This window comes from Pseudorca crassidens, chromosome 4 (assembly GCF_039906515.1).
Source record: "Pseudorca crassidens isolate mPseCra1 chromosome 4, mPseCra1.hap1, whole genome shotgun sequence".
NCBI classification, from domain to species: Eukaryota; Metazoa; Chordata; class Mammalia; order Artiodactyla; family Delphinidae; genus Pseudorca; species Pseudorca crassidens.
In genome coordinates this window covers 36,078,942-36,106,132 of record NC_090299.1, presented here as the reverse complement: position 1 = coordinate 36,106,132, position 27,191 = coordinate 36,078,942, and the positions used below count along the sequence as shown (strand labels likewise).

At 47.7% G+C, this 27,191-nt stretch overlaps 1 protein-coding gene across 2 annotated transcripts in view; it reads right to left on the bottom strand.

Moving 5' to 3' along the window:
• The window catches only part of C4H4orf50 (chromosome 4 C4orf50 homolog), a 116,286-nt gene that overhangs the window by 69,412 nt on the left and 19,683 nt on the right, over window positions 1–27,191 (bottom strand). For both annotated transcript variants that reach the window (XM_067735478.1, XM_067735479.1), the window contains exons 6-11: window positions 23,738–26,278; window positions 16,214–16,387; window positions 12,017–12,073; window positions 9,222–9,404; window positions 2,274–2,322; window positions 174–295 (exon numbers count right to left, since the gene is read on the bottom strand). In XM_067735478.1, the coding sequence (XP_067591579.1) occupies window positions 174–295; window positions 2,274–2,322; window positions 9,222–9,404; window positions 12,017–12,073; window positions 16,214–16,387; window positions 23,738–26,278 (3,126 nt within the window). The remainder of the gene's footprint in view (window positions 1–173; window positions 296–2,273; window positions 2,323–9,221; window positions 9,405–12,016; window positions 12,074–16,213; window positions 16,388–23,737; window positions 26,279–27,191) is intronic.

Sequence of the window (27,191 nt, the reverse complement as noted above, 5' to 3'; positions counted from 1 at the left end):
GGTGCTTTGTGGTCACTTTCTAGTTCTGGACCTGGTGATGGCTTTATGGGCACATACCACTCCATGACAATTCACTGAGCTGTACATTCCCAAGTTGTTCCCTTTTCTGCATGTGAGTTATACTTTCAATAAAAACATTTATTTGAGAAATTAAGTGACTGACATCCTCTCACCTTCAAAGAACCCAGTTGAGCTGTCTGTGCTGGCCACTCAGCCTCTGGAATAGGCCAGGACTCTGAATGCAAAGGTCTTTGGAGGACACTGTCCATTTCAGGATTCAGGAGGTATTTCTGAGCTAGAAGAGAATGTTCTCAGTCAAGACTCAGTTCAGAAGTCTATTCTAAAAATCAACAAGTCAGACTTCCCTGGTGGCGCAGTGATTAAGAATCCGCCTGCCAGTGCAGGGGACACGGGTTTAAGCCCTGGTCCGGGAAGATCCCACATGCCCCGGAGCAACTAAGCCCATGCACCACAACTACTGAGCCTGTGCTCTAGAGCCTGCAAGCCACAACTACTGAGCCCGCGTGCCACAACTACTGAAGCCTGCGTGCCTAGAGCCCGTGATCTGCCACAAAGAGAAGCCACGACAATGAGAAGACTGAGCACCGCAACAAAGAGTAGCCCCTGCGCACCGCAACTAGAGAAAGCCCACGCACAGCAACGAAGACCCAACGCAGCCAAAAATGAATAAACAAATGAATAAATTAAGAAACACCCTATATGTCATAAAATAACCTTAAAAAAAAAATCAACAAGTCTCTGAGCCTTTTCATTGTCTTTCATTCCCAGATTCCTTCACCTCACAACAGAGGCCCTCTTGGGTGCATTTGAACTCTGAGTGCCACATTCACAGCCCTCTGATGGTACTGCCACGGTCTTGGGATATCCTAGAAAATTGCCTGCCTGCTTCACTGTCCACTACCAGGCTGTAAGCTCCTTCAGCACAAGGATCACCACCTTTGAAGCTGACTCATTTTTGTAAGCCCTACAACACCTATCAGGGATCTGGCACATGGCAGCCTTCTAGATATGCTGAATGAATAAGTAACTAACTTAATCTAGTATATTTCCTTCTTTTAAAGGTGAGGAACCGAGCCCAGAGAAGGGACGACACTTGCATAAACTAGTGGCAGAAGCAGGACCAGCTAGAATTTATGCGCCTCCAGCTGTATGCGCCTCCATCTCCAAAACAGATGCCAACTCAGACTTTAGGGATAGAAGACAAAGGTACAGAAGGGCAGGCCCATCCTGACCAGCTAAAAACTGAAGCCAGGTACCTCTTCTTGTTTGTTGGTGCCCTGCAGTGTGTCAGGCACTAACACTTCTAAAAAAGATCATGTTATCCTCCTTTTAAAGATAGAAGTCTGGGGCTCAGAGAGGTTAATTAACTCATCCAAGATCACACAGCTTTAAGAACAGCATCTAGTAATAAGAATTGCTAAGTGAACAGTTATCAAGAGCAGCTCAGTTGCCTAAAGGTAACTCTATCCATACTTTCTTCACTTTTATATTGAGCACCTGAAAACAAAGTAACCCTAAACAAACCCTTAGGAACCCCCCTCCCCCAGTGCTGAGAGTACACTGCACTTGTAAAACAAGGCCCAGGGAAATTCTCTCTGGCCAGATAGCATCTTAATTTTCTTGTTAACAATAAGAATAATAGAACAACAAAACCCCACCCATGTTACCATCTAAGTAACCACTGTTGGTATTTTAGTTTATCTTCTAGCCTAAGTTGCCAATCATTCACAGATGTTCACGTACAGTTGTATCATTGTAGTCATCCGATACATTCCATTTTGTATCCTTTTTGAACTTAGTAGGATATCCTAATTCCCACGCTATCCCATGGTCCTTATCAGCATCATTTTAGTGACTAGCACTTCATCCTCAGTGAATATGGGTTCATTAACAATACTGGAGCTTTTCCCCCCAGTTTTTCACTGTTCTAAATACCCTGGCATGAATATACCTGTCCATTGAGCTTTTCCACATATAGAATTATTTACTTAGGATAAATTTCCGGGACTGAAACTACAGGGCTGCAGAATTTGCCCAAGTGGCAGTATTTTTCTAATGCATTCTCCTTAAGTAGTGAAATGAAAAGGCAGAGTCAGTAGGGAAGAGAGTGCAAGATAGTGGGGTCGGGTTTCCTTTAGTCGTCTGCACTTGACCGTGGGCTTTTCTCCACCCTGGCCCACCTGTCAGATTGTCCTGCCGGTGTGGACTGTGTCTGAGCCTGCAGACTATTCCTAACTGAAAATCACACTGACCTCTGACAACTGTTGTCTTCTCAGACTCGACGTCCAGGTGATGGCTCGTCTGCAAGAAAAGACATCTCAGCAGTTATTCTTCATGACACAGCTGGAAAAGCCTTCTACAGACAACTGCAACTGGAAAAATCAGCCCCCTCACTGCTGCAGAAAGTGCATTCTATGACCAGATCCACTCCTCCCTGTGTGTGCAAAAATACAGGCAGGACCTCCCTTCTGCCTACAATCCTCAGAGGGGTCCAGGATTTGCTCCCAGGGATACAGGTGCAAGGAAAAGCTTCCGCTTCCTTTACTCAAATTGAATCTCCAGAGGGAAACTGATGACTGCATTTTAAAAGCTGTTAAAAGGGAGAAAATGAGGGCAGCCGGACGGCAGAGTCTCCAGGAGAAATACTCTCTCCGTGTGAAAGCCCCTTCGACACCTTGTGAGAGCTGATTGCTGAGCTGCACTGGGGACTCCTGACTGAGTCACCCAGGAAACCAGGTCGGGCTGGACCTGAGTCCCTGCACCACCCCCTGGTGGACTAGTCCTCCTGGACCCCACATGCACACAGGAAGAGGTGAAGCGGCAATGGTAACTCTGCTCTGAGAGCACTTCACTTACATCCCCTAAAACTGTGTGTCTTTGAGTACCATGACCCTTCACACCCCAGTGCCTTTGCTCATGCAGGTCTCCCAGCCTAGAGGGCCTTCCCTCCATCCTTCCAGCTACTAAAACTCTTCTTTTTTTAATCCTTCAAGGCCTATTTTGTGTGCTTCCTTCTCCAGGGATTATATTCCCAAATAAGTCTCCTTCTCTCTGCTCATTGCTGTGTTGCAAGTGAATGCTTTTGTTCACACTTGGGTTGGGAGCTAGTCTTACTAGACACAGACTTCTTCAAAGTGATACTGAGGTTTCATTGACTTCTGTGTCCACAGAGTAGCCTCACAGGCACTGAACTTCTTCTGGAGCCACTGCATTCAGTACCTGATCAGAGATCTATAGATCTTACCCCTGCTCTCTGCTCCTCATTTATCCCATAGGCCTGGAGAGGCTTAGAGCCAGGCGGCCTCAGGTTGAATCCTGGCTCTGCTGCTTACGGGCTCCATGGTCTTGGCCGAGTCAGCTGAACTCTCTGAGCCTTGTCCTCTCCATCTGCAGAGTGGAGCCACTAATATGGTACTTGCAGGGTTTTGTCGGAGTGAAATAAGAATGAACATCTGCTAAATGTTCCACATACAGTAGCAGACAGATAAAGACTCACCCTACACACTCCACTCCCCCACCTCTCTCCCCAGGTAAACTTTTGGGGGAATATTCTCAACTTCATAAAAGGTAGGACATCAAGAGAAAATAATTGCCTGGATCCTTGGGGGCCCAGGCTCGGGGTCGTTGATTTAATGAATTAAGGGAGTTTAGGACTCTCAGTCTCACTGCTTCTTTCAAGATGAGATTCCATTTCCAAAGGCCCATATATAGATCTTGTTGACCAATGCCCAGAGGAGAGCAAGATGTTTCCAGGACATGGAAAAAAGAGGAAAAAGCAGGGCAGGAGGAAGTGGAATTAGCAGCCTCCTTGCCAGGTGGCTTGCATCTCTCCAAGGCTGGGGTCTCCATGACCCTCAGGTGTTAGTACACCAATCCCCTGACCTCCCCCAGTGGAGCAATACTTTGGTTCTGCTTGAAGGGACCCTACATCCTCTGTGAGTGTCTTTATGTGACAGCACTGTGAGGGGAATTTCAGGTAGGATCTTGTTCAACCCTCACAGAGCCTTACAAGAAGTCAGCAATCCCCGCCCCTTGCTTCCAAGGCCTAAGAGAGCAGGCGGCTTGGGGAGGTGAAGGACGAGCACCGAGTGGCTTGGCACAGAGGACTGTCACAGAGTGGCAGTTCTTCCGGATCTGGGGTGTCTTTATCTGCCAGGTGAAACTTGGTGTCTGAAGAGAGGGCAATAATCCTCACGTCCCAGGAACTGCAGGGAGTCAGGCAGGGCGAACCCATCCAGGTCTCTGATGGACCTTCCATTTGTTGAGCTGACCCCAGGCTGGACCCTGCAAGCATGGGCAGGAGGGCACCCCTGAACCACTTCCCCCTGGCACCCAGGCATCTGCCTCCAAGAAGGGGATGACACCTGAGCACAAGCAACAAAGAAGGTGTCTCACTCTTGGCTTGGGAATGTCAATAGCCTAGGTCCTGGTGAAATCCAGAAAAAATAGGTGGCCTGGGACTGGAGAGGGGGGTAGGAACTTAAGAGGCCCTGAGAAGGTGCCCTGAGCCCTGCCCAGTCAAGCCAGTTTGGGGGATGGGGTGGAACTGAGAACCCCCTGTTTCCATTTAGGAGTCCAAGAATGGAAGAACCCGTCCTCCCCGTGCTCCCATCTCAGCTAAAGCCAGGGAGGTGGCAAGATCCCATGTTCCCAGATGGAAGACAGTAGGAGAGCTGGCCAAGCTAGCCTCATGGAATCCTCCTGCTTCAGGACCAATGCCCGAGCTGAAGAGAACCAGCAGAGCTAGAAGAAGGACACCAGGGCGGATGCAAGGCCAACCTGTGGACAGTGGTAGCCGAGATTCTAAGGGATGGACAATACACCAGCTCAGGGAGATGGCAGCTCTGAGGGCCGGGTAGCCCCCATCCACCCATGCACCTGTCCTGGTCCCTCAGTGGGTATTTGGAGGTGGGGTCTTGGGGAGGTTATCAGGTCATAAAGACAGAGTCCTCAGGATGGAATCGGTACCCTTATAAGAAAAGGTGTGAGAGAGCCGGCCTCTCTGTTCACCATGTGAGGACACAGTGAGAAGGTGGCCGTCTGCTCCCCAGGAAGAGAGCCCCCACCACCGTGCAGCACCTTGATCCCCAGCTTTCAGTCTCCAGAACCATGAGAAATGAATGTTTGCTGTTTAAGCTGCCCAGTCTGTGGTATTTTTGTTAAATTAGTCCCAACAGACTAAGATACTTAGATGCAGCCCCGAAGAAAGGACACAGATGCTGAGCCGGCCGAGGCTCAATTTCTATCTCCCACCCAACCAGGGCAAGAAAAGGAAGTCAATGGGAGGCGGTGAACGACCCTGAGCCACTGCTGTGGGGTGAGCACCCTCTTCCTGAAAGGGTAGGAGCTCAGACGGACCCCAGCTCTGAACCCCCAGCCCGCCACCCCTGCTTGTGACCTCGACCGGCTCTCTGACCACCCTGGGCCTCAGTCTCCTCCTTGACAAAGTGGGATGTTGGGAGGATGAGGTGAGTGAACCACAGAAAGTGCTGGCTCAGAGGAGGCTCTGTGGGTCTCAGCCGTCATCACCGCTTCCAGGGAATAAATGAACGGCAGCCTGTCCGGGTGGGCTCCCCACACCCCGTCCTCTCTCAGGTGTCTGTGGTTAGTGTGGGCTCCCTCCCAAGGGCAGGGGCCAGTGCACATGAGCTTCCCGGGGCCCAAGTGCTTCTGGGACTCCCCTGCTTCTCCGCTCTGGCACATCCCCTCCGCAAGCCCGTGAGTGTCCCCCCCACCCCAGCCAGCCGGGCAGCCCTCCCGGGCTCTGAGCCCAATGTCCCCAGCAGGAATTCCATCTGTGTTCTCTGAAACGAGAATCGGCACCCGTAAAACCCACGTCCTGCCCAGCTGCCAGCAGGAGGAGCTGCCACCGCAGCCACCAGGGTCTCTGTGCCCCCAGAGCTCTGCTCGGCTGCCTGGGCCTTGGGTGTTCCCGGCCGGAGCCAACTGGCTGCCGTGTGCATGGCCTGCCTGGGACTCGGCAGCTCAGTCCAGCCCACAGGACTGCAGGGTTCCTCTTCCCGAAGCACATCGATCCTGTTCCACCCCTTCAGCAGCTCCCCATTCACTGAAGAACCAAATGCAAACACCCCTGCGGGCAGTCAGGTGTCCGTGACCTCCCATCCAGCCTCTCGGAACTCCTCCACTTGGGATCCCTCACTCCAGCCAGCCCGGAGCCCTCTTTGCTTCTCAAACACATCACAGGGTTTTTTTCCCACTGCCTTTTATCTGTGCACTGAGGATTGGCCTTCCAGCGACAAGAGGGACAGACTCGCTGAAGGCCTAGTCTGTATGTGCCAGAGCCCGTGCTGCTGCCCACATGCCCCACAGCCCTGCAAGACACCCAACACATCCCCCTTCGCATAGGGGTCGCAGCTTCAGTGCACAGAATCCCACGGCCAGGTTCAAATCCCAGCTGCTCTCAGGCAAACGATTTAACACACAAAAAGGTGAGCTAGAAAGCTGCTATAGATGTGTGTCTTTTTTTTTTTTTTTTTTTTTTTTTTTGCGGTACATGGGCCTCTCACTGTTGTGGCCTCTCCCGTTGCGGAGCACAGGCTCCGGACGCGCAGGCTCAGCAGCCATGGCTCACGGGCCCAGCCGCTCCGCGGCATGTGGGATCTTCCCAGACCGGGGCACGAACCCGTGTCCCCTGCATCGGCAGGCGGACTCTCAACCACTGCGCCACCAGGGAAGCCCTAGATGTGTGTCTTTGGGCACGACTTGTAACCCCTTTGAGCCTCAGTTTTCCAGTCTGGAAAGGGGAATAATAATAGCACCTCCCCCGCGGAAGGACTACCTGAGTCAGTTACATAAAGCCCCCACAGTAAGTGATACACGTCAGTGTCCCCTCCTAAGCCCACAGAGCTAGACAGCGGCAGAGCTAAGATTTGAAGCCAGGGCTCCTGGGTGCCAGAACCCGCCCCCTTGGCAACTGCCCACCCGAAGACCAGGTTCCTAACTCGTGGGACATCCCTGCACCAGGTGCTTCATGATCTCCATCTGTCTTCATGTCCATTCTGCCAAGTAGGTCGTAATATTCCCATTTTACAGATGAGCAAACTGAGGCTCAGAGCAATTAAGGTCTTTTCCAAAGACACACACACAGTCTCTGTCTAAGCCCTTCCTTCTTGACACTTGCTATAATTTATGATTATTTCTCTCCTTGACTGCATGCACGTTTTGGCCTGTTTGGTTCACCATTTCTCCCCAACCCCAAGCACCATGCCTGACTTGTGGCAACAGGTGCTCAATAAATATTTGTGGAATAAAATGGCAGAGCCAGGCTTTTGTGGTTTGTGGAGGGATCAGTGAGCCACCCCCCAGATCACGAAAGTGGGGGTGTTCTTGGTGAGCTGAACTGCAAAATAATGCAAAATGGAGGATTCAAAGTCACCTTAAAAGGAGGAAGTAGAAGCTTATGATTGCCCATAGTCTTTCAAAAGGTCTGGGTGGGGAGACACCCTGGCCCCAGGGGAGGCATGCAGAGCACATCCTTCAGGAAACTAACGCATCAGGCTGATGACACCATTAACACTCTCTGTTCTCATTGAATAACCTTCTGACTATAAATATATATTGACTTACAAATGAACAAATGAATGAATGAACTTGACTTTCTAGATAACTCCACTATAGGGAGAGAATATGCTGATTATTTTTTCATCCATCCAATATTTCATCCTGCACATAGTTCGATCTCTCATGGGAAATTATTAAGTTAGTGTTCAGGTTTATACCTCAGTCTCTGTGAATTTGGTCAATGTAAGTCAGCCTGTTTAATCCCAGGGAACAAATCAGGTCTAATTTCAGAGTCTGCCAGACTGAGAGCAGCCCTTGGAGGGTGGGGCCCTCACTGCAATGATGGCTTCTCAGCACACAGCCAGCCTCCCTCCCAGGTGACACCTGCCGCATCCAACATCTTCCCTGGAACTCTGCACACAGGGACTGTGCCTGGTCCCTTGACAAGATGCTGACGTCTCTCCCCATCCTTATTCTGCCTCTGAAGAGGCTTGAAACCCTCGGGCAAAGGGATGAGCACTGGACCGGGAGTCTGGGGCTCTGGATTCAAATTCTGGCTCTGAACCAAGTCGCCATGGCCCTGAGCAGGCTCCCTGGCCTCCTGGTGTCCATGTCCGCTGTGTGGCAATTTGGACGAGAGGACATCTAAAACCCTGAAGGCTGTGGGGGAAGGAAGGGACAGGGAGGGTCGGCCTGCAGAGGCTGGGCTGGGAAGGCTGAGGAAGGTGACGCAGGCCTGGGGCTACACTGCCCAAAGCAGGCCCCCCTGAGGGCAGATGGAAAACAGGGCTGGCTGTGTGCACAGCAGCAGCTGCATTTCGCCCTCGCATCATCAGGAGCTGTGCTAGTCTGGTGGGGGCACAGCTGGCTGGTCCCCAGGAATGGGGCTGTGCGCCTGAGTACGTATGCGCGCTTGCGTGTGTGTTTGTGCATGTGCGTGTGCGCACGCATGCTCATGGGCAGACTCAGCTGAGCACCTGAGGGTGCTGCACGCACACAGACACCCAGGTACCACTGTTGAGAGCCAGGCGGAGACCCGGGAGCATGTTTACTAGACCTGGGTCAGAACTGGTATCCATCACCATCTGCACTACCTCGTAGCTGTGTGACCTCAAGAGAGACTTCCAACCTCTCTGAGCCTGTTTCCTCCCTCTTCTGTAGACCATTAGGAGAGGAGATGCTCATTCATTTACTTTGTTGCTTCATTCATTCAACAAATATTACCTGAGCAGCTTTTCTGTGCCAGGCACTAGGGAGACAGAAATGGATATGAAGCAGCTCTGGTTTCAACAGAGAAACGCTGACAAAACTCCCCCAACAGTAGGGGGCAAATCCCTCGAATGTCCCAGGTCAGTCATATCCACGTACAATGAAGGACGGAGGGGCGTGTGGCTAATCCTGTGGCCCGTGGAATTTAGAGCAGACTCCTGGGCAAGGTCACACCCGAACTGTGCCCTGAAGGATGGATGGGAGGGCTACAGGACAGACAAAAAACTCTGCCAGAGGAAGCAGTAAGTGCTAAGGTCCTGAGGCACACGTGAAAGACCCATCTAGTGAAATAAACGCCACGGTGCTTGTCTGATGCTGAATTGACACAGGGCAGGGCAGGCAGGTGGAGGGTAGGTTGCTGAGCTCACAGCCCCAACGGGAAGAGGGCAGGGCTGTCTGTGGGAATCTACCTGTGGGACCCCCGGAGCCAGGAAGGTGGCCGCGTACTCAGCCAGCGCCGCGTCATTCACCATGTTGCTTGCCGTCTCGGAGAGCTGGTGGTTCTCCACCCCGTGTCTGTGCAGCTCCTGGAGCAGGTGTGTGATCAGGTGGTTCCTCTCCCGACACTTCTGGACCAGGGAAGCCAGCTTAGCCTGAAAGGGTGGGAGGGAAGACACAGTCAGGTGGGTCCATGCATGCAGGACTTCCAGGGGGGCTGGATGACTGAGCTGGGGGGCAGGGCATCGGCTCCCTGCTCTGCATCCCGCAGCCCTGCCTTAGCTCAGCCTCCTCCCTGCAATCCCTCCCTCCACCCGGAAGCTAGAGGCAGCTTTGAAAACAATGGGCCGCACTGCTGCCCACCACCCCAGGGGCCCTTCACTGCTGTCTGGATACCTTCTGGGTGGGTAGGTGGCGTGGGCTTCAGCCAGCTATGAGACAAGCTCCTCTCTAGCCCTCGACTTGCTCATCTGTACCCTGGGCATCATCAGGGCACCAGGACCAAAGGAGATGGTGCAGGCAAAGCACGCACACGGGGCCAGCCCAGCCAGGCCCTCATGCACAAAAGGTCAGACCTGTCCCTGTGCCTCTCCCGCCCGATCACGACCACCGTCCTTCTCACTCCTCTTTTTCCGGACACACTGGTCCACTCCCAAACTTCCTCATCACTCCTTTGTAGCTCTTGTCCCAAGCCCAGAAAAGCCTTGCACAGATCCATTCAGAGGCCAGACTGGGCATCGTCTCCCCAGGCAGGCTTCCCTCATGCTCAGGACTTGGGTCTCTCTGTGCCCAGGCTCCTGGCTTCCTTCTGTCCCAGCAGTTAATCTTTGTATCTCTGGGTCTGTCTCCCACATAGCCTGGGGGATCCTCAAGGTCAAGACTGACACTCCCCTGGATCGCCGGCACCATCCCTACGCCGTGGCTGGGCACAGCATGGCCCATGGGAGAGATGTGTTACATGAGTGATGCGAGTTCGTGACCCTCCCACCATGAAATGACCTCCCACATTTGTGCATGTCTGGAGGGACTGATAGACTCTCGCCATCTCCTGCTCCATCGGAGGAGGTGATGACCCCTTCTTGCCAGAACTCCCTTCTAAGCCCATCCCAGAGGGTCATGGACCTTTGCACATCAGTTTCTAGGCAGTGATGTCTGGGTGCCCAGTACTGCAGGCAGGCAGCACAGGAGGGTGGGCTGACCTGGACGCTGGGGTGCCCCAGGCCCCCTGAATCACATCCTTAAAACATCGGGGCCTCTTCATTCAGCCAGCATCAGCTGAACACCTACTATGTGCAGCTCTCCCAAGAAAGAGGCCATGGTTGATGGTGACAATGACTCCACTGGGCTCTTGGAGAGACAGTGAGGCCAAGGGGAAGGTTGCAGCCTTTGGCATCAGACAGAACTGGGTTAAATCTCGGTTCTGCCACTGAGTAGCTCTGTGTGACTATGGGAAAGGCACTGCATCTCTCTGAGCCTCAGTTTCCCTATCCATAGAGTAGTGTTCGTGTTCCTGACCCGTTCCTGACATGTTGAGAAACTGTGCTATTGAGAAAATATGTCTGGAGTACCTGGCACATGGCAAGCATTCAACAGAGAGTGGCCATCGTCATTAGAATCCTTACAAAACCTCCCACGCCAGGTTACGAATCACAGTTTCCATCTGCAGATGAGAAAACTGAGCCCCCAGCGGTGAACGCCGCCCCTGGGGAGGGGCTGGATCTTGAACCCAGATCGCTATGGCTCCTCCCTCCAGTCTGACCTCTTCTGCTTAGGCCTTGCCTCGTGTGAATGACGTGGTGCTGATACCGTTTCCCTTTCCATCTTGAGTTTGTAAAGCGCTTTGTCGTGTACAAGGGGTTACGGTCCTCATTTAAGTAAATGGTATATAGCAAATGATGAAAATAATGAAGGAGCAAGAAAGCCTCCCATTTTCAATAGCTTTACGCTTTGTTCTCCATTTTTCCATGGACACCATCCATGGAGGGTCTGAAGAAGCTGTGAGAGCAGCCGAGCAGAATTACTGTTATTTCAGAGCGAGTGGGATTTGGCAAGTCAGTGGGGTCCCGGGGCTCAGCCACGTCCTTCTAACTCCCAGCCGGAGCCCCTCCTAGCCCACCCTGCCCAGAGAGTGGAAAGAAAAAGCAGCCCCGCCAGGTCCACTGCCCAAATCCAAGTGTCATATTTGAGGTGACATGCGTCACCTCAACCAAACTACACTTTCAATGAGCACGTTAAACCCTGTGAGCCAGTAATGTCATTTCTGGGAACCTGTCCTCAAGAAATGTCTAGATATGTGGGGAAAACTGTTCTAATAAAAAATGTGCAACATGGTGTTTATGTGCAATAATGCAAAAGAGAGAGGGAGGGAGGGAGAGAGGGAAGGAGAGTGGACAGAGGGATTTGAACACCCGAAAGGGTCTGGCAGCTTTATGAACTGCGGTGGCTCCTGCTTTAGACTGCGGCATGAACAGCAGCTTCAAAGGCTGGTAAAGACAAGGACAGCCCCTATATGGGTTATACTCCCAAGTGGAAAAAGCCAGACACAGACGTACAGGTATAGTAGGACCTCAGACACGTGGAAAATATACTGGAAGAAAATACATGCAAATGCTAGATTCAAATAGGGACTTGGGGTGCCACTTGCCCCTTTCCTTCTTCTTTCCAGTGTTTTTACACGATAGAAATGGACTACCTCCTAATGGGAAAAATACTAAGCTCTTTATTCTTTTGAAAGGGACATTTCATACTGATTTCACACACGTATTACCTTCAGAGGAGTCACAGCCAAATTTGCTTCCTGGTGCTTTTTCTGAAGTGCATCAAGCTGAAAGAGAACCGAGATCTTTGAAAACGTTGAGCCGTGGATTACACAGCTCGGTGCATCCACAGGCGAGCCATGCTCAGAGAGCTTGGCTCTTATGCCCCTCTTTCCCCACAGGAGCTCTCGGTGGGAACAGGGACCTTTCCCATCAGCTCCTCGGCCAGATCCGAGGAGGAAGGATGCTCTGAGCACTGGAGAATGAGCTCTGCCAGACTGCAGTTGCCAGGGCCAGTTCTGTTGCCTCGTACTTCAGGAGGGAAGCCTTCCCCATTCCCCATGCAGAGGGGCCAGCGTTCTTTGGTGTGGTGTTAAACCTGTAGGTTCCCTAGCCAGACACCCTAACCCCAGCCCAGCCACTCACTAGAACTGTGACCCCGTGCAACTCAAGTCTTCCTCTGCCTCAGCTTTCTCATCTGTAAAGTGGGGTTAGTACTAGTGTCCACCTAACGGTGAGGATTGGATAAGGACTCTGTGAATCGATTCCTGTAAAGTGCTTAGACAAGGCCTGGCATCTGGTCAACATTCGATGAATATACATCATTATTACTCTCTGTGGCAGGCACATGTGTGAAGCCACCTTGTACCTTCCAGCCCAGCCCAGCATCCAGCTGACTACCACCAAGGGATCCCCACTGATGCTTTGCAGAGCAGAATTGCCCAGCCGAGTCCTGCTTAAATTCCTGTTCCACAAAATGAACATGTCTATGCATCTATTTCGGCACACGTTTCTGAATATATTTGAAGAGTAAAAGGCCGGCTCCAAGCAGACTGTCTTCTATTCAAAAGGCACACAGTAATAAGCTACAATACGACAGGTGCTCTGTGAATTCTTCTCACTCACTCTCTGATTCCCTCTGTAGTCAGTACAAGAAAGCTACATAAATAAAAGTACTTCTTCCTCTCCCCTTGAGCTCTTCTGACCTCTAATACTATTTTCAACCTTACATACCCATAATCAGAATTCACATGTGTATATACACACACACACACACATACACACATGAAACTATACTATACAAAATGTATTACAGCTTGCTTTTGTCATTTAATATAAAATCGTGGTGTTAATTCCATGTTATTACATACAAACCGATCACATTCTTTTAAAATCTTGCATATTATTTAATCATGAGGTTGAAACAAAATTTATTTAACCAATTCTTTGTTTATGAAAACGTATATTGTTTCTGTTTTTTTGCTTTACAAACAAGGCTTTAATGAACATTTCTATATTCCTATTTCGGCACACGTTTCTGAATATATTTGAAGAGCAAAATGCCAGCTCCAAGCAGACTGTCCTCTCTTTGGAAGGTACATGATAATATTTGCAGGCTTGGGTGAAATCTTCTCTCTACTTCAGTTTAAGAAATAGCATGAATATGTTTCTGTGAGCTGTGTATTGGGGCATTTGCAATTAAAAAACAGACGAGAAGAAAGTGAAAAGACAACAGAATGGGAGAAAATTTTGCACACCCTATAGCTAGTAAGGGACTGTATCTAGAATATATAGCAAATTCTTACAACTCAACAACAAAAAAAGAAACGACCCAATCACAAAGTGGACAAAGGATCTGAATAGACATTTCTCCAGAAAAGATATATGAATTGCAAATAAACACATGAAAAGATGCTCAACACTATTAGCCATTAAGGAAGAAATGCAAGTCAAAACCACAGTGAGAATAACCACTTCACACCCACTAGGATGGTTAGCAACAGAAAGACAGACAGTAGCAAATGTGAGAATGTGGAGAAGTTGGGACCTTCATCCATTGTTAGTGGGAATGTAAAATGGAGCTATCAGAGACAGACCTGAAAATAACTTTGATTGAAATGTTTAATAATTATATTACAAGAATTTAATCAGAGAACTGGAAGCTATAAAAAATTAGTCAAATGGAAATTCTAAGACTGCAAAATACAATACCTGAAATGAAGAACTAAAATAATGAGTTTAAGAGCAAATTCGACTCACCTAAAGAGTATTACGTAACATACGGAAGATGGATTAGAAAGAAATATCCAAACTGAAGCAGAGAAAGACAAAAAGAATGAAAAGAATAAAAAATAGACTTAAACATATATTGGATAGGGTAAAAAGGTCTAACATGTGTAACTGGAGTTCTATTTTTCACAGGTCAGTGACAGACAGGACAAAAACGTCATCATACCTCCTACGCTGGTTGAGGGCACAGTGACAAATATACCTTCATTAATTGCCTTGGCTTTGGAGGCAGGTGCCAATACTTTGGAAAGCAAATTTGCAATATGTATTTAGAATGAACACTATTTCTTCTCCTTAAACCAGTAATCCCAGTTCTCTGAACTATTGTATATAAACAATGATATATAAATTAATGGAAATAACTATAGATACAACAGTAGGGGAACAGAAATCACATCCACCCCATAGATCACTGCACAGTCCAAAAAATAAGGGACAAAAAGGCTATGAAGCAACATGGACGGAGGACATAAAACTCCATGTACAGTGTATTCGATTATACAAAGAATGCATAAGAAGGAGTCGGAAATCACTCCAAAATGTTGATAGTGTATTTTCACCCATCGCTTTGCCAAAAAAATGTAAAGTGTGATATGATTCAGGGTAACAAGTTGTAGCCAAACAAATACACTCATTTATTTATGGTGGGAGTATACATGATGCAACATTTTGGAGGGTTATTTGCCATTATCGATCAAAGTTAATTATGTACATAGCCTTTGACCCAGTAACTCTTTCACTAGGATGTAGCAGAAACATATCCCAAGACAGATGTATAAAATGTTCGTTTGTAAAGCAAAGTAACAGAAACAATTTAGATTTCCATAAACAAAGAATTGGTTAAGGAAGTTATGGTTTGGTCTCTTGAAAAATAATATGCAAGAGTTTAAAATAATGAAGTTCAGTTTGCATGTATTGATACGGAAATATCACCAAAATTTTTTATTAAATGATAATAGCAAGATGCAGAATGTTTCTTATGGTATGATTTCATATATGTACACACACGTACTGAATGTGGGTAGATAGGGTTAAAATAAAGGAAGTTAGAAGGAGTTGGGGTTGAGGGGGAGAAAGGACTATATTTTTCTGCATTTTTTAAAGGTTGAGATAATTTTAGATTTACGTACAGTTTAAAAAAATAATACAGAGAGATCCCTTGTGTACTTTGCCTGGTTTCCTCTAATGGGAACATTATGCAAAACTATAGAATATTACAACCAGGTATTGATGTGGATACAATCCACCATTCTTTTTTTAAAGGTTTATTTTATTGATGTACAGTTGATTTACAATGTTGTGTTAATTTCTGCTATATAGCAAAGTGATGCAGATATATATATATATATGTATATATATATATTATTTTTTGTATTCTTTTCCATATGGTTTATCACAGGATATTGAATATAGTTCCCTGAGCTATACAGTAGGACCTTGTTTATCCATCCTATATATAATGGTTTGCATCTGCTAATCCCAATCCACCATTCTTACTCGGATCTCTCCTGTGTACGTTTGTGTGTGTGTGTGTGTGTGTGTGTGTGTGTGTGTGTTCCAAGTTCTGTACAATTTTATCACCTGTGTAGGCTTGTGTCTCCACCACCACAGACAAGATACTGAACCGTTCCAACTCCACAAGGACCTCTCTTGTTGCTCTTTTATATTCACACGCACTTCCTCCTTACAGAGAAAGGACTTTTATTTATGTAACATTTAAAAAACTGTTTGACAAAAAGGAGGACATGTCAATCCATGGAGGAAATATGCCTTCTGAAAAGAATGAAGTTATATTTGGTTATCTACTTGGAGAAAAAGGTAATCAAATGCCTTCCTCATAATCTATCCCCAAATAAATTGCAGATGGATTTATTTAAAAAAAAAACTGTTTGATTTTTTAAAAAGCCATACACATGTATTATAATTTTTAGATCTAACAAAGGTTACCTGGATGGAGGGATTACAGGCTGGTTTTTCTTCCCTATACTGCTCTGCACTTTCAAAATCTAATAAATACTTACAAACTGCGGGAAAGGGCCAGTGAGATCTTACCTACTTCTTTTTTCTACTCTCAAAACTTTCCCAAGTGAGGGAACCTTGGTTTTCAGGCGGGAAAGGGAAGCGTGGGCCCAGCCTACCTTGTCCTTGAGCTCACACCGGAGACGGGCAGCCTCATCCCGAGAAGCCTGCAGCTCCTGGTGTGCAGACCCTTGGTCTCGGAGCTGGCACTGCAGGGTCAGCACTTGGTGACGCAGTTGTCTGACGCACAGCCTGAGGTCCTCCTTGGAAGCCTCAGCTTCAGGGTCCTGGAGCTGTGGAATCACAGATTTGACTGTAATTCTTAGGTAATCTTCCAAGTAATTGGCCTTAGCCAACAGACAGTACCCGTTTTCCTTCTTAATTTGTTCTCCTGCTTACAATAAATTCCACAAAATAAAGTAACAGAGATCACTCCAAAAACTATTAGCCAGATAAACATCATTCTTATCCATATATTATCTTATATTTTCAGTCTTTCTGCTATGCCCTTACCCAGGTGCCCTTACCCTTGAATGGGAGAGTTGGAGAGGGTCTAGGGAATCACAGAATAGCATTCTAGAGTGTTATTTAAAAAAAAAAATTTTTTTTTCACACATGAAAAATATGTGAAATGGCATGGTATTCCAGAGTCTGTTTTAATAGACATCAGTCACCATTATACTGAAACACAGTATGATGAATGAAATTTAGTGTTCAAGTCCAATTATGAGATGCTTATTACACTAAACCTTCATGTATTTCTATGGAACAGAATATACTGCACTTTCCCAAAACACTCTTCTTAAATCAGTACAAAATAGCCTCTCACCCTTCTTGGGTCAAACACGAGTGGGTTTCATATGAACATCAAATAGGGAATTTCTGGGAGGGCAGAAAGTGAGAAAAAAGGGGCTGATGTATCACCATGGGAAGTGTGGTCAAATGGCAGTGACGCCACTGCCCCCACTGGTTCTGGACTCTAAATTTTTATTTTTTAATAACGTATACATACATATACATAAACATGCATATATATGTATATATGCGTATATATATATATACACACACACACATACATCCCCACATATTTTTTTCTATATACGTTTATATGCCATAGATATCTTTTGTATTCTGTTTTCCTCCCTTAATACCATGTCATGGTCATTTTTCCATATCATTAAATAATGTCGAAAACCCTGTTGTTAGTATCTATGCAGTATTCTGTGGCATGGTGAACGCTCAGATTATTCTAATATACTGATGCTATAATTGGGGCTGAGATAGAAAGCCTTATCTGACACACCTCTGTTTCTTCCCCTGAGATCATCAGAGGGGAATTTCTATGTCAAGGCCCTGAGCATCATTAAGCTCTTGATTCATGCTACTAAGGTGGCCTTGGGCAAGAGCAGCCCTGCTAATAGTAGAAGTTCCAATTGCAATGTGTCCAGGGTCCCAGAAACTCAGAGATGTCTCCAATGCCTTTGCTCCCGGCCCTGGCAGTCTAGCTTTCATTGAAAGCAGCCACCCCGGGAATGGAAAGCCCACAGAGATCATCTCTTCCACGTGTTCCTGACCTGGGTGTGAGATGGCAGGAGGGGCAGGAGAGAGAGGATGGAAGGGAGACAGAGACAGCAGAGTCAAGGCGACTCGGTGGCCCATCAGGCCTCTCTCTTGTAAGCAAGGAATACGAGAGCAGAATGTGTTGTTTTGTTTTTTTTAGTTAATAGAAATTCACAGATTGTGGGCCTGAGATTCACAGGCTGGGCCCTGTCAAAAACAGATGGGTGCTCCGAATGGTTCCGTAAGATCCAGCTCCAAGATTTGCAAAACGACTTGGCCTTTCCGGGAAGTTTGGTGCCTTTGCTGCCTCTCTCCTCTGCGGTGATTTGGGCTTCATCCCCAGGGTCCTAAGACAGCATCCACAGGACATTATTCTAAAGAGAATAAAAGTGTGGGGTGGAGGCCGGCCCTGCCTGCCACGTGGGACCGCCCCACTCAGTGACGCTTGTGAACGACCCATGACTCACTTGCTCCCTAAGAGACCTCAGAGGCACGTGCTCCAGCCACAGGCTGCACTTGGGCTGGGAGCCCTGGGGAACACGGCCCTCGGGGAGCTCTGTCTGGTGGGGGAGGTTGACGCAGAGATAAGCCTCTAGCACAGGGCGGTGAGGAGAAGCCAGGAGGCCGCCGGAAGCATTAAATCAAAGGCGTCCACTGCCACCCAGCAGTGTGTGGTGAACGCATAACAACCGCTCTCCAGGGAGGGAGAGGCACACGGATGTGTAGCATGTGCTGATTTCCGTGGTTTAAATACCATCGTGGCCAACTGCAAGCTACCAAAATGGCACCACGGAAAGCAGAGCTGGGGAGAGACGTGCCTGAGTCGCCTCTGCACCGAATCCATCCCGGGGGATTGGGAGGCGATGCCCTAAAATGAGACCTAGATGGTGAGCAGCAGTTCTCAGGAGAAAGCTGGGGTGTGGGAGGGCCGGGTTGAGGAACTAGGAGCGCGGAGACTAGGGAATGTATCTAGCAACGGCTGAAGCTCCCCAGGGGCCAGTTTATAACTCACCAAAAGGAGTTTGGACTTCATACCAACTGTGACAGGAAGACCCAGAGGGTTTCAGGTTTTTATTTTAAGCAAATAAAAACAAGATCAGGTTTGTAACCTGGGACGAGGGAAACAGGAAGCTTTCTTCACCCTCTGCCTCCTGCCCATCAACAAATCCCATTGATTCTAACTCTAGTTTTTACCTGGACTCCTCTCTTTTTTAAAAAAAAAAATTCCTCTATTCTAGCATCATCTCTTGGCAAAAATCCTCTTGACTGTTCTCCCTGTGTCCTCTCTGTGTCTTTACAGCATCAAAGATCACATCATTTTACGACAGAAATTTAATCATGTTGTCCTGCTGAAAACCCTCCAATAGTCTCCCACTGCATTTGGAAGTGATCATAACCAGAGCCTACAAGGCCTCCCGTGATCTTTCTCATGACAACTTTTCCATCCTCATCTCATACCACGCCCCACCCATGCCCACCGTGATCCAGCCACACTGGCTACTTTCTGCTTTTCAGCATGCTAGGCTCATTCCTGCCTCAGGGGCTGGCCACTTGCTTCTCCGTCTGCCTGGAATGTTCTTCCTTCGCTGCTCCTTTCAAACCTTGAGACTCTCAGCTTGAAATTCACCTTCTCAGAGTTTCAGTTCCCACCAGGTCTTACTAGCTGGGATTTGACAAGATACGAGGGAACTACATAAAAACAATTCTTTGCAGGCATTAAATGGCAGCCAATGCAGGGCTACAATCCATGAGAAAAAGGACGCACAACAAGGTGAGCTCTACATTGTCCCTGGAACATTTTCCAAACCATGGTTCAGGGAAATAGATCCCATGCTGAGCATGGTGGTCCTGCTAAGTGGAATCAGAGACTGGGGTTCAGGGATGCTATGACAGCTGGGGTCTGTGGGACAAAGCAACAGAGAGAGGTGAGCCGCAGAGAAGAAATCCAGACACTGCCCTAGAAATACTCTTGGGTCCTGGGCTGAATCATACGTGGTGCAACATAGTGTAAGACTCTGAGACCTAGCAGAGAACAGCAGCTGGGAGATCAATTGCTAAAGAGATTTTGGAGGTCACACACTGCTACAAAGATAGCAAAGTTCTGGCGTAGCCGAAGTGGAGAGTCTTTGGTGAATGCTCTGGGAACTCAGTTGATACCACTGAAAGGCCATGCCCTAGAAGCAAGGACCACCCTTGAGGAGTAAAATCAAGCCCTGGTACTGAGGGGAACACTGAAGTAGACCTGCACAGGAATAACGGTCTGCTGATCATTCAGCTACCTACCAGAGCAAAACTTACAACATGCTTTAGAGGAAGCTAATAAGCAGGAATCTCTACATGTTCCACATAACGTCCAACATTTAAAAAAAAAATTACTAGTCACATGAAGAAGCAGAAAAGTGGGCCTTAACCAAGAAATAAAATAGCCAATAGAAACAGACTCAGAGATAATCTAGATATTGGGGTTAGCAGACAAGACCTTCAAAATAACTATGATTCTATTTTTTAACAACATAGGAAAAGACAGACAAAAATGAATGAAAATGTGGAGTATTTCAACAGAGAATCAGAATCTCTTTAAAAGGATAAAATGGATATGCTACTGCAAAATACAGTAAATGAAATTAAGAACTAATGGATGGGTTTATTAGAAGACAGGACACAGCAGATCTGAACAGCAGAACTTTTAGTGAACTAAAAGACAGGTCAATAGAAAATTCAAACTGATAACACAAAGAGAAAAAAATAGGACAGTTCCAAAAGATGTGGGATAAAGTGAAAAAACAGTCTAGGTTTTTAGGAGAGGAGAGAAAAATAGAAAGGAACAAAATATTTGAAGAACTAATGGCCAAGAATTTTCCAAATCTGATTAAAGATATGACTCCACAGTTTCAAGAGGCTCAGAAAAACCAAGCAGGATAAACATAAATAACACTTCATGTAAGCACATCATAGTCTAACTGCCAAAACCCAAAGATGAAAAGCAAATCTTTAAAATAGTCTGAGGTAAAATGACACATTTCTTTCAGGGGAAAAAAAGACAAATTATTCCATTTCTGAACAGAAACTGTGGGAGCCAGAAGACAATGAAATGAGATCTTTAAAGTGTCAAAAGAGGGAAACATATCTTCCTATCTAAAATTGTGAATCCAGTGTGAAAAAAATCTTTTAAAAGTGGAGTTGAAAAATTGTTTTCATAAAAAGAAATTTGAGGGGATTCATCACCAGCGAAAAATAACAAAGTTCTTCAGGTGAGTGTAAAACAGATCCACACAAGTAGAAGACAGAATGAACAGCACAAGAATGTAGAAAGATATGAATAAACATAAAAGATTATTGAGTGTTTAAAACAAGAACAGTAATAGCACTTTGTAAGGTATATATACGTAGAAGTAACATAGTTGACAAAAATAAACAATGAAAAGGATGAAAAGGAATAAATGGAGTAAACTATTAAAAGATTTTTGAATTATTTGAGACATGGTAAAAGTACTAATTTAAAGTAAATTTTAATAATTAATACCTACAATTTGAAATTTCTAGGGTAACCACTAAAAGAATGACACTAAAATGTGTATCAAAATAAGCTAATAGAGAAGAAAATGGAATAATAGAAAATAGTTTACTAATACCAAAAACAAAGGCAGAAAGAAGGAATAAAAGAAAAGAGAACAGAACAGACAAATAGAAGAAACAGCAAGAAGGTAAACATAGAGCCAATTACACAATTATGTATGTGAAATGTAAATGGACCAAACACTCCAACTAAAAAGCAGAGGATGTCAAACTGAACTAAATTAAAAAAAAAAACAAAAACAGCCATATGTTGTTTCTAAGAAACATACTTTAAAGATACTGATAGCTCGAAAGCAAAAAGATGGATGGTGTAAAAAATTTATATACCATGAAAATACTAATGAAAAGAAACTGATGTGGTACTTTAATATCAGACAAAGTCAACCTTAGGGCAAGAAATGTGAGAGATAATGACAGATATTTCATCATGATAAGAGTCAATTCACCAGGAATACATCATAATCCTACATCCATGCGTATCTAATAAATAATTTCAAAACATATGAATTAAAACTAACATAACAAAAATAAGAAATAAACAAATGCACACTCAGAGTTGGAGATTTCAAAAGCCATCTCAGGGCTTCCCTGGTGGCGCAGTGGTTGAGAGTCCTCCTGCCGATGCAGGGGACACGGGTTTGTGCCCCAGTCCGGGAAGATCCCACATGCTGCGGAGCGGCTAGGCCCGTGAGCTACGGCCGCTGAGCCTGTGCGTCCAGAGGCTGTGCTCCACAACGGGAGAGGCCACAACAGTGAGAGGCCCGCGTACCGCAAAAAAAAAAAAAAAGCCATCTCGGTAGATGACAAAACGAATAGACCATACATCAGTAATGATATTGAAGATTTGATCAGCATAATTAATCTGCTTGGGCTAATTAATACCCAGCAACTGCAGAATATTCATTCTTTGCAAGGACACATAGAATATTTACCAAAATAGACCATAACATGGTCAATGAAAAAAATCTCAACAAATTTCAAGATTAAAATAATATAGTGGGGCTTCCCTGGTGGCGCAGTGGTTGAGAGTTCTCCTGCCAATGCGGGGGACACGGGTTCATGCCCCAGTCCGGGAAGATCCCACATACCGCGGAGCGGCTGGGCCCGTGAGCCATGACCGCTAGGCCTGCGCGTCTGGAGCCTGTGCTCCACAGAGGGAGAGGCCACAACAGTGAGAGGCCCCCATACAGGAAAAAATAATAATAATAAAAAAAATAAAAAATAAAATAATATAGTGTATGTTTTCTGACAACAATGAAATAAAACTAGACATCAATAGCAAAACTAGAACTAAAAAATTCTACAGATGCTTGGAAATTCAACAACACACTTCTAGATGAGCCATGGGTCAAGGAAGAAATTACAATAGAAATTAAAAGCTAAACTTTGAACTGAACAGACATAAAAAGTACAACTTATCAAAATGTGTGGGTTGTACTTGAAACAGTGCTTAGAGAGAAATGCATAGATTTAAATGCATAAATCACAAAAGAACAGTTGAAAATCAATGATCCAAACTTTCAACACAGGAAGCCTGAAAAAGAACAGCCAATGAAACCAAAAGAAAGTAGAAGAAAGGAAACCATGAAGATATTAGAAGAAACCAATGAAATAAAATACAGACATACAATAAAGAACATCAGTAAAACCAAAAAATGATCCTGTGAAATGACTGATAAAATTGGAGAGAAAGAGAGAGCGACAGAGACAGAGAGACAGAGACAGAGAGGCAGAGAGATTGGATATGAATATATACAAAGGACTCAACACTAAATATCCTACAGACACATTCAAGACCACTGGAAAAATAAATTTCATCCTAGCAGTCCTGAATGTCGAGTATTGTCCACAGATGAGGAAAACAACTCAGAGAAGTCACGGATGTAGTCAGCACAGACCTGGGTTTGAACCCTGTTTGACTGAGTTCTAAAGCCCACTGCTCTCTCCTTTCAAGACCCAGTATTCAGTGTGATCGAGATGTTGGCTAAAGCTATGGTGGTAATCAGATTGCACTATAGAAATGTATCAACTCAACACATTGCACATCTTAAACTTACACAGTGTTGGATGTCAATTATGTCTCAATATAAATACATAAATACCAACCAAAAAAAGACTCAATGTGCAGAATTATAACTTGAGGTGCTTGAAAAACTCCTTGGTCTGAAAGTAAAAACTCTAATATTAAAGTGTAAACACCCACTCCATGTCCCACCAGATACCAATTTGAACAGCCTGAGCAGAGGGGCAGACTCGCATTATCTTGTCCAGGGTAAGAATAAAGACTCTGGAGCCTGACTGCCCAGGTAGAGTCTGGGCTCAACCCCTCCTAGCTGTGTGACTCTGGGCAAGTCACTTAACTTCTCTGTGCCTACATTTTCTCATCTGGGAAATGGGGGTGGTGAGTGTTCCTCCCTCCTAGGGCTGCTGGAGGACACGGTAGTAAAGGGTGTGGTCAGTGCTATAAGTCAGCAAGATGATTAAACAACCATGCAGAGTCAACCTACCCGGGGGCCACTGCGTGGGGACTTCAGAGCTCGCCCTTGGTCTGCAGAACACCGTGGTCTTTTGTCGTCCTTCTCCAAATGTGCTTCGTTCACTCCTGCCCCATCGGTGTTTCCTTGCAGGGCACTGGATCCTGCGGCGTTTCCCCAGACCAGTGATGTAGCAGGAGAATCAGCACCGCACCTGGAATTCTCCAGGCCTAAACAAGGTTCCGTCCATCCTCCAGCCAGACCCATTTCCTGCTCCGAGGGTGGCCCAGGGCCTCTTGCAGTCAGTTGCTCTGAAAGCTCAGTCACCTGCACCCCCCTTTCTACAGCGTTCACCTGGTCCACCGCCATCATGTTTTTTCCCTGGAGATACTCCTCTGCTCTCACCAAAGGTCCCACATCTGTGCTGCTCCCCCACACGACTTCCCCCTCCAGGACTTGGATCCTTTGTAGAAGGTGTTCATTCTCCCCCCTGAAGGCTTGGATCATGTCTTCTATTCCCAGCACTATATCCTTTATCAGCTCTTTATAACTGACCCCAAGCTCCGAAATCAGTGCACTGAGCTCCCAGTTTTCCAGGGTGATGCACTCCATCACGCCTTTGGATTTTCGGATGCACGCAGACATGGCTTTCCTGAGCTGCCCAAGGTGTCCTTTCAATCTCTCGTTTTCCTCTTCGAGCTCAGAAATTTTGCAGTAACTTTTCCTGTTACAGTCTTCAAGGTCAGAAATGACCTGCACGTACTGGTCCAGCTCCCTCTTTACGTGAGAGATGTCTCCTAACAGCACGCCGTTATCCTGTTTGAGCGCAGATATTTTTTTCACATTTCTCTCCCTCTCTTTTTCCAGGACACGCAGTTTTCTGTGGCATCGTTCCTGATCTACCTGAAGCTTGGCGTTGTCACGTAAAACTCTGCTTCTCTCCGTCTTCAATCCAGAAATGAGCTGACGAAACCTCGTCCTCGCTCTCTCAAGGGCTCTCGGCTGCTGAGAGAGCTGGTTCCGACCCCACTCAGAGGGCCCCTCTGGCGGGCCCGGGCTCAGGCTGACCAAATCCAGCACCGGCCCTGGAAGAACTTCGCCGGTGCCTACGGCCTCATTCTCTCCCCGCTTAACGTCTTCATCAGGCTCCTCGGGGTTCGCTTCCTTGGCATAACAAATATCGAGATCCTGGTTTGCCAAAGCCTGCTGAGGATACGCGTCCTCCTGGCAGCTGTACCATCTCCGAGCAAAGCTCCAGTTCTCTCCTGCCAACGAGGAAGCTTTCCGGCCATGCCCCCCACTCCCAGGCTTCAGGATGGAGAGCTGCTGGAAACAAGCCTCCATCTCCTCTTCAAATTCCTCTATTTTTAACGCAGATCCCTCACAGCCTTTGCTCGGAGCCCGGGGATGACTGGTAGGTCGGGCCCCCTCGGGCCATAAAGTCAATCCAGGAGACGGTGGCAAACCTCCCTCCTGCAGTAGGAAAAGCATTTCCTTGGCTTCACAGTCCTCGGAGCTAGGCTCCTCCCGGACATCCCTGTGGCCCGGGCTGGACCCGTGGAGATGCGACAATTCCTCCTCCTCTTCCTGTCCTTTGTCCTCAGGGCTTTCCTCTGGGAGAAGCAGAGCATTTCCAGACCACACGCAATCTTCCTCCTTGCCCAGAACTCTCCTGACGGCTCTGCCCTGCTCTGCAAGGGTTGGAGCACCTGCCGGAGGCGGCCCATTGGTGCCGTGGGCCCTGGAGAAGGCGGCTGTGGGGGCCTCTTCCTCCTCTGATGATGAAAGCCCTCCTCCCCCTTCTCCCCCTTCTCCTCCTTCTTGGGGGCTCCAGACATGCCTTCCCCCCAACCCCCTCCTGCTCAGGGATTCAGGACCCTCCGTTGACACTGAGGCCTCCCCCTGAAGAAGGGGCAGTGGAAGCTCCCGCCTGGGCCCAGGGCAGGAGGTTGCAGCCGGGGGTTCGGAAGCCCCGTGCTCATTCCATACACCCTCTGGGGCCCAGACACCAGCCTCCAGGCTCAGGTTCTCACGGCTTTCCTGACTTGACTGAGCCCTGGCACCGAGGTCGTCCTCCTTCCTGCCGCTGGTCCTCCTCGCCTCCCGCATCTCCGGTCTCCGTCCTGGGGTTCCTCCTCCCTCCTTGCAAGAGTCTTTTAGGTCCTTGGGGCCTCTCCTGGGAAATCGGTGATTTGAAATGCATGGGGACTCCCGGCAGAGGGAGGCATCGTGGCTCCTTGCCGGGCGATGATCCCGGCTGGGGTGTCCTGCAGCGGAGGAAGCAGGCGGGGGCCTAGCCTCCAGCACCTGTTGGGCTTGCAGTTCTTCTGGGGAATCTTCCAGGAGCAGCTGCAGGAGTGGCAGGGGAGCCGAGGCCCCAGCCTGCCCCCAGGGAGGGCGTGTGCATGTCTGCATTGGGAGGAAGGACACCTGGGCCAGGGTGGCTGCTAGGTTCTGCTCTGAAATCCAGGCCAGCTCCACCGGGAGGAGTGAGCCGTCCATGTCCTGCCCCGGGGGGCAGCCACAGATGAGAAGGAGAGTCTGTTCGCCCAAGCTGGGCTCAGCCGGAGTAAACTAGGGGAAGGAAGAGAAGAGAAGGGGTGAAGCGGCCCCTTCCCCCATAGAGCCTCTCCCCGTCTCTCTGAGCTCATCTCCTCACCCAGCCATACAGGTCTTCCAAACACCCCGGGTCTGTTAGCACTCCAGGGCCTCTGCCCCTGCCCTTCCCTCTGCCCCCCCCGCCCCCCCTGCCACGGCTCACCCTCTGGCTTCCTTAACATCTCAGCTCAAACGTTACTTCCTCAAAAAGGCCTTGCTGACCACTTCCACCACTGTCTGTCCATTCACCCCCTTTCCCTCGCTCTGTGGCGCCCTCCCCTCACTCACATCATGTAGGATATGTGTGTGTGTAATTGTTTAACTCCTCCCATAGCCCTGCACTGTCCAATACGGTAGCCGCACAGGCCACACGGGGCTCTTCCAATTTAAAGCAATTCAGTGAAAGTTAACACTCAGTTCTGCACTCTGCACTCAGTTCTGCACTCAGTGGTGCAGTCACACCAGCCACGTTTCAAGTGCTCAGAAACCACGCGTGGTTCACAGCTCCTACACTGGACCGCACAGGTGCGGAATATTGCCAGCACTGTGGAAGGCTCTAGTGGACAGCACGGTGTAGACCATCTGCCTAGAATAGTCCCGGGCACACAGGAGGGGTTTCATAGATATTTTTGAATATCTTTTTATATTTACTTATTCAATGAGCTTAACCAGAGAGGAGGACTGGCCTGACTCAGAACAAACCCGGGCTGGGCTGAGGCCCGGGAGAGGAAACTTGGCTTCATCCAGGCTCGGTAGGAGCCCTCAGCTCACATGCGACCACGACCCCACTCGCACCTCGCAGCGCTCCCAGCCTCACCACCTTTACCTGCCGGGTCTTCCCACCTGGCCTGCCCTTTCGCTGTCCATCCCTGGTTTCCTGTCTGTCTAA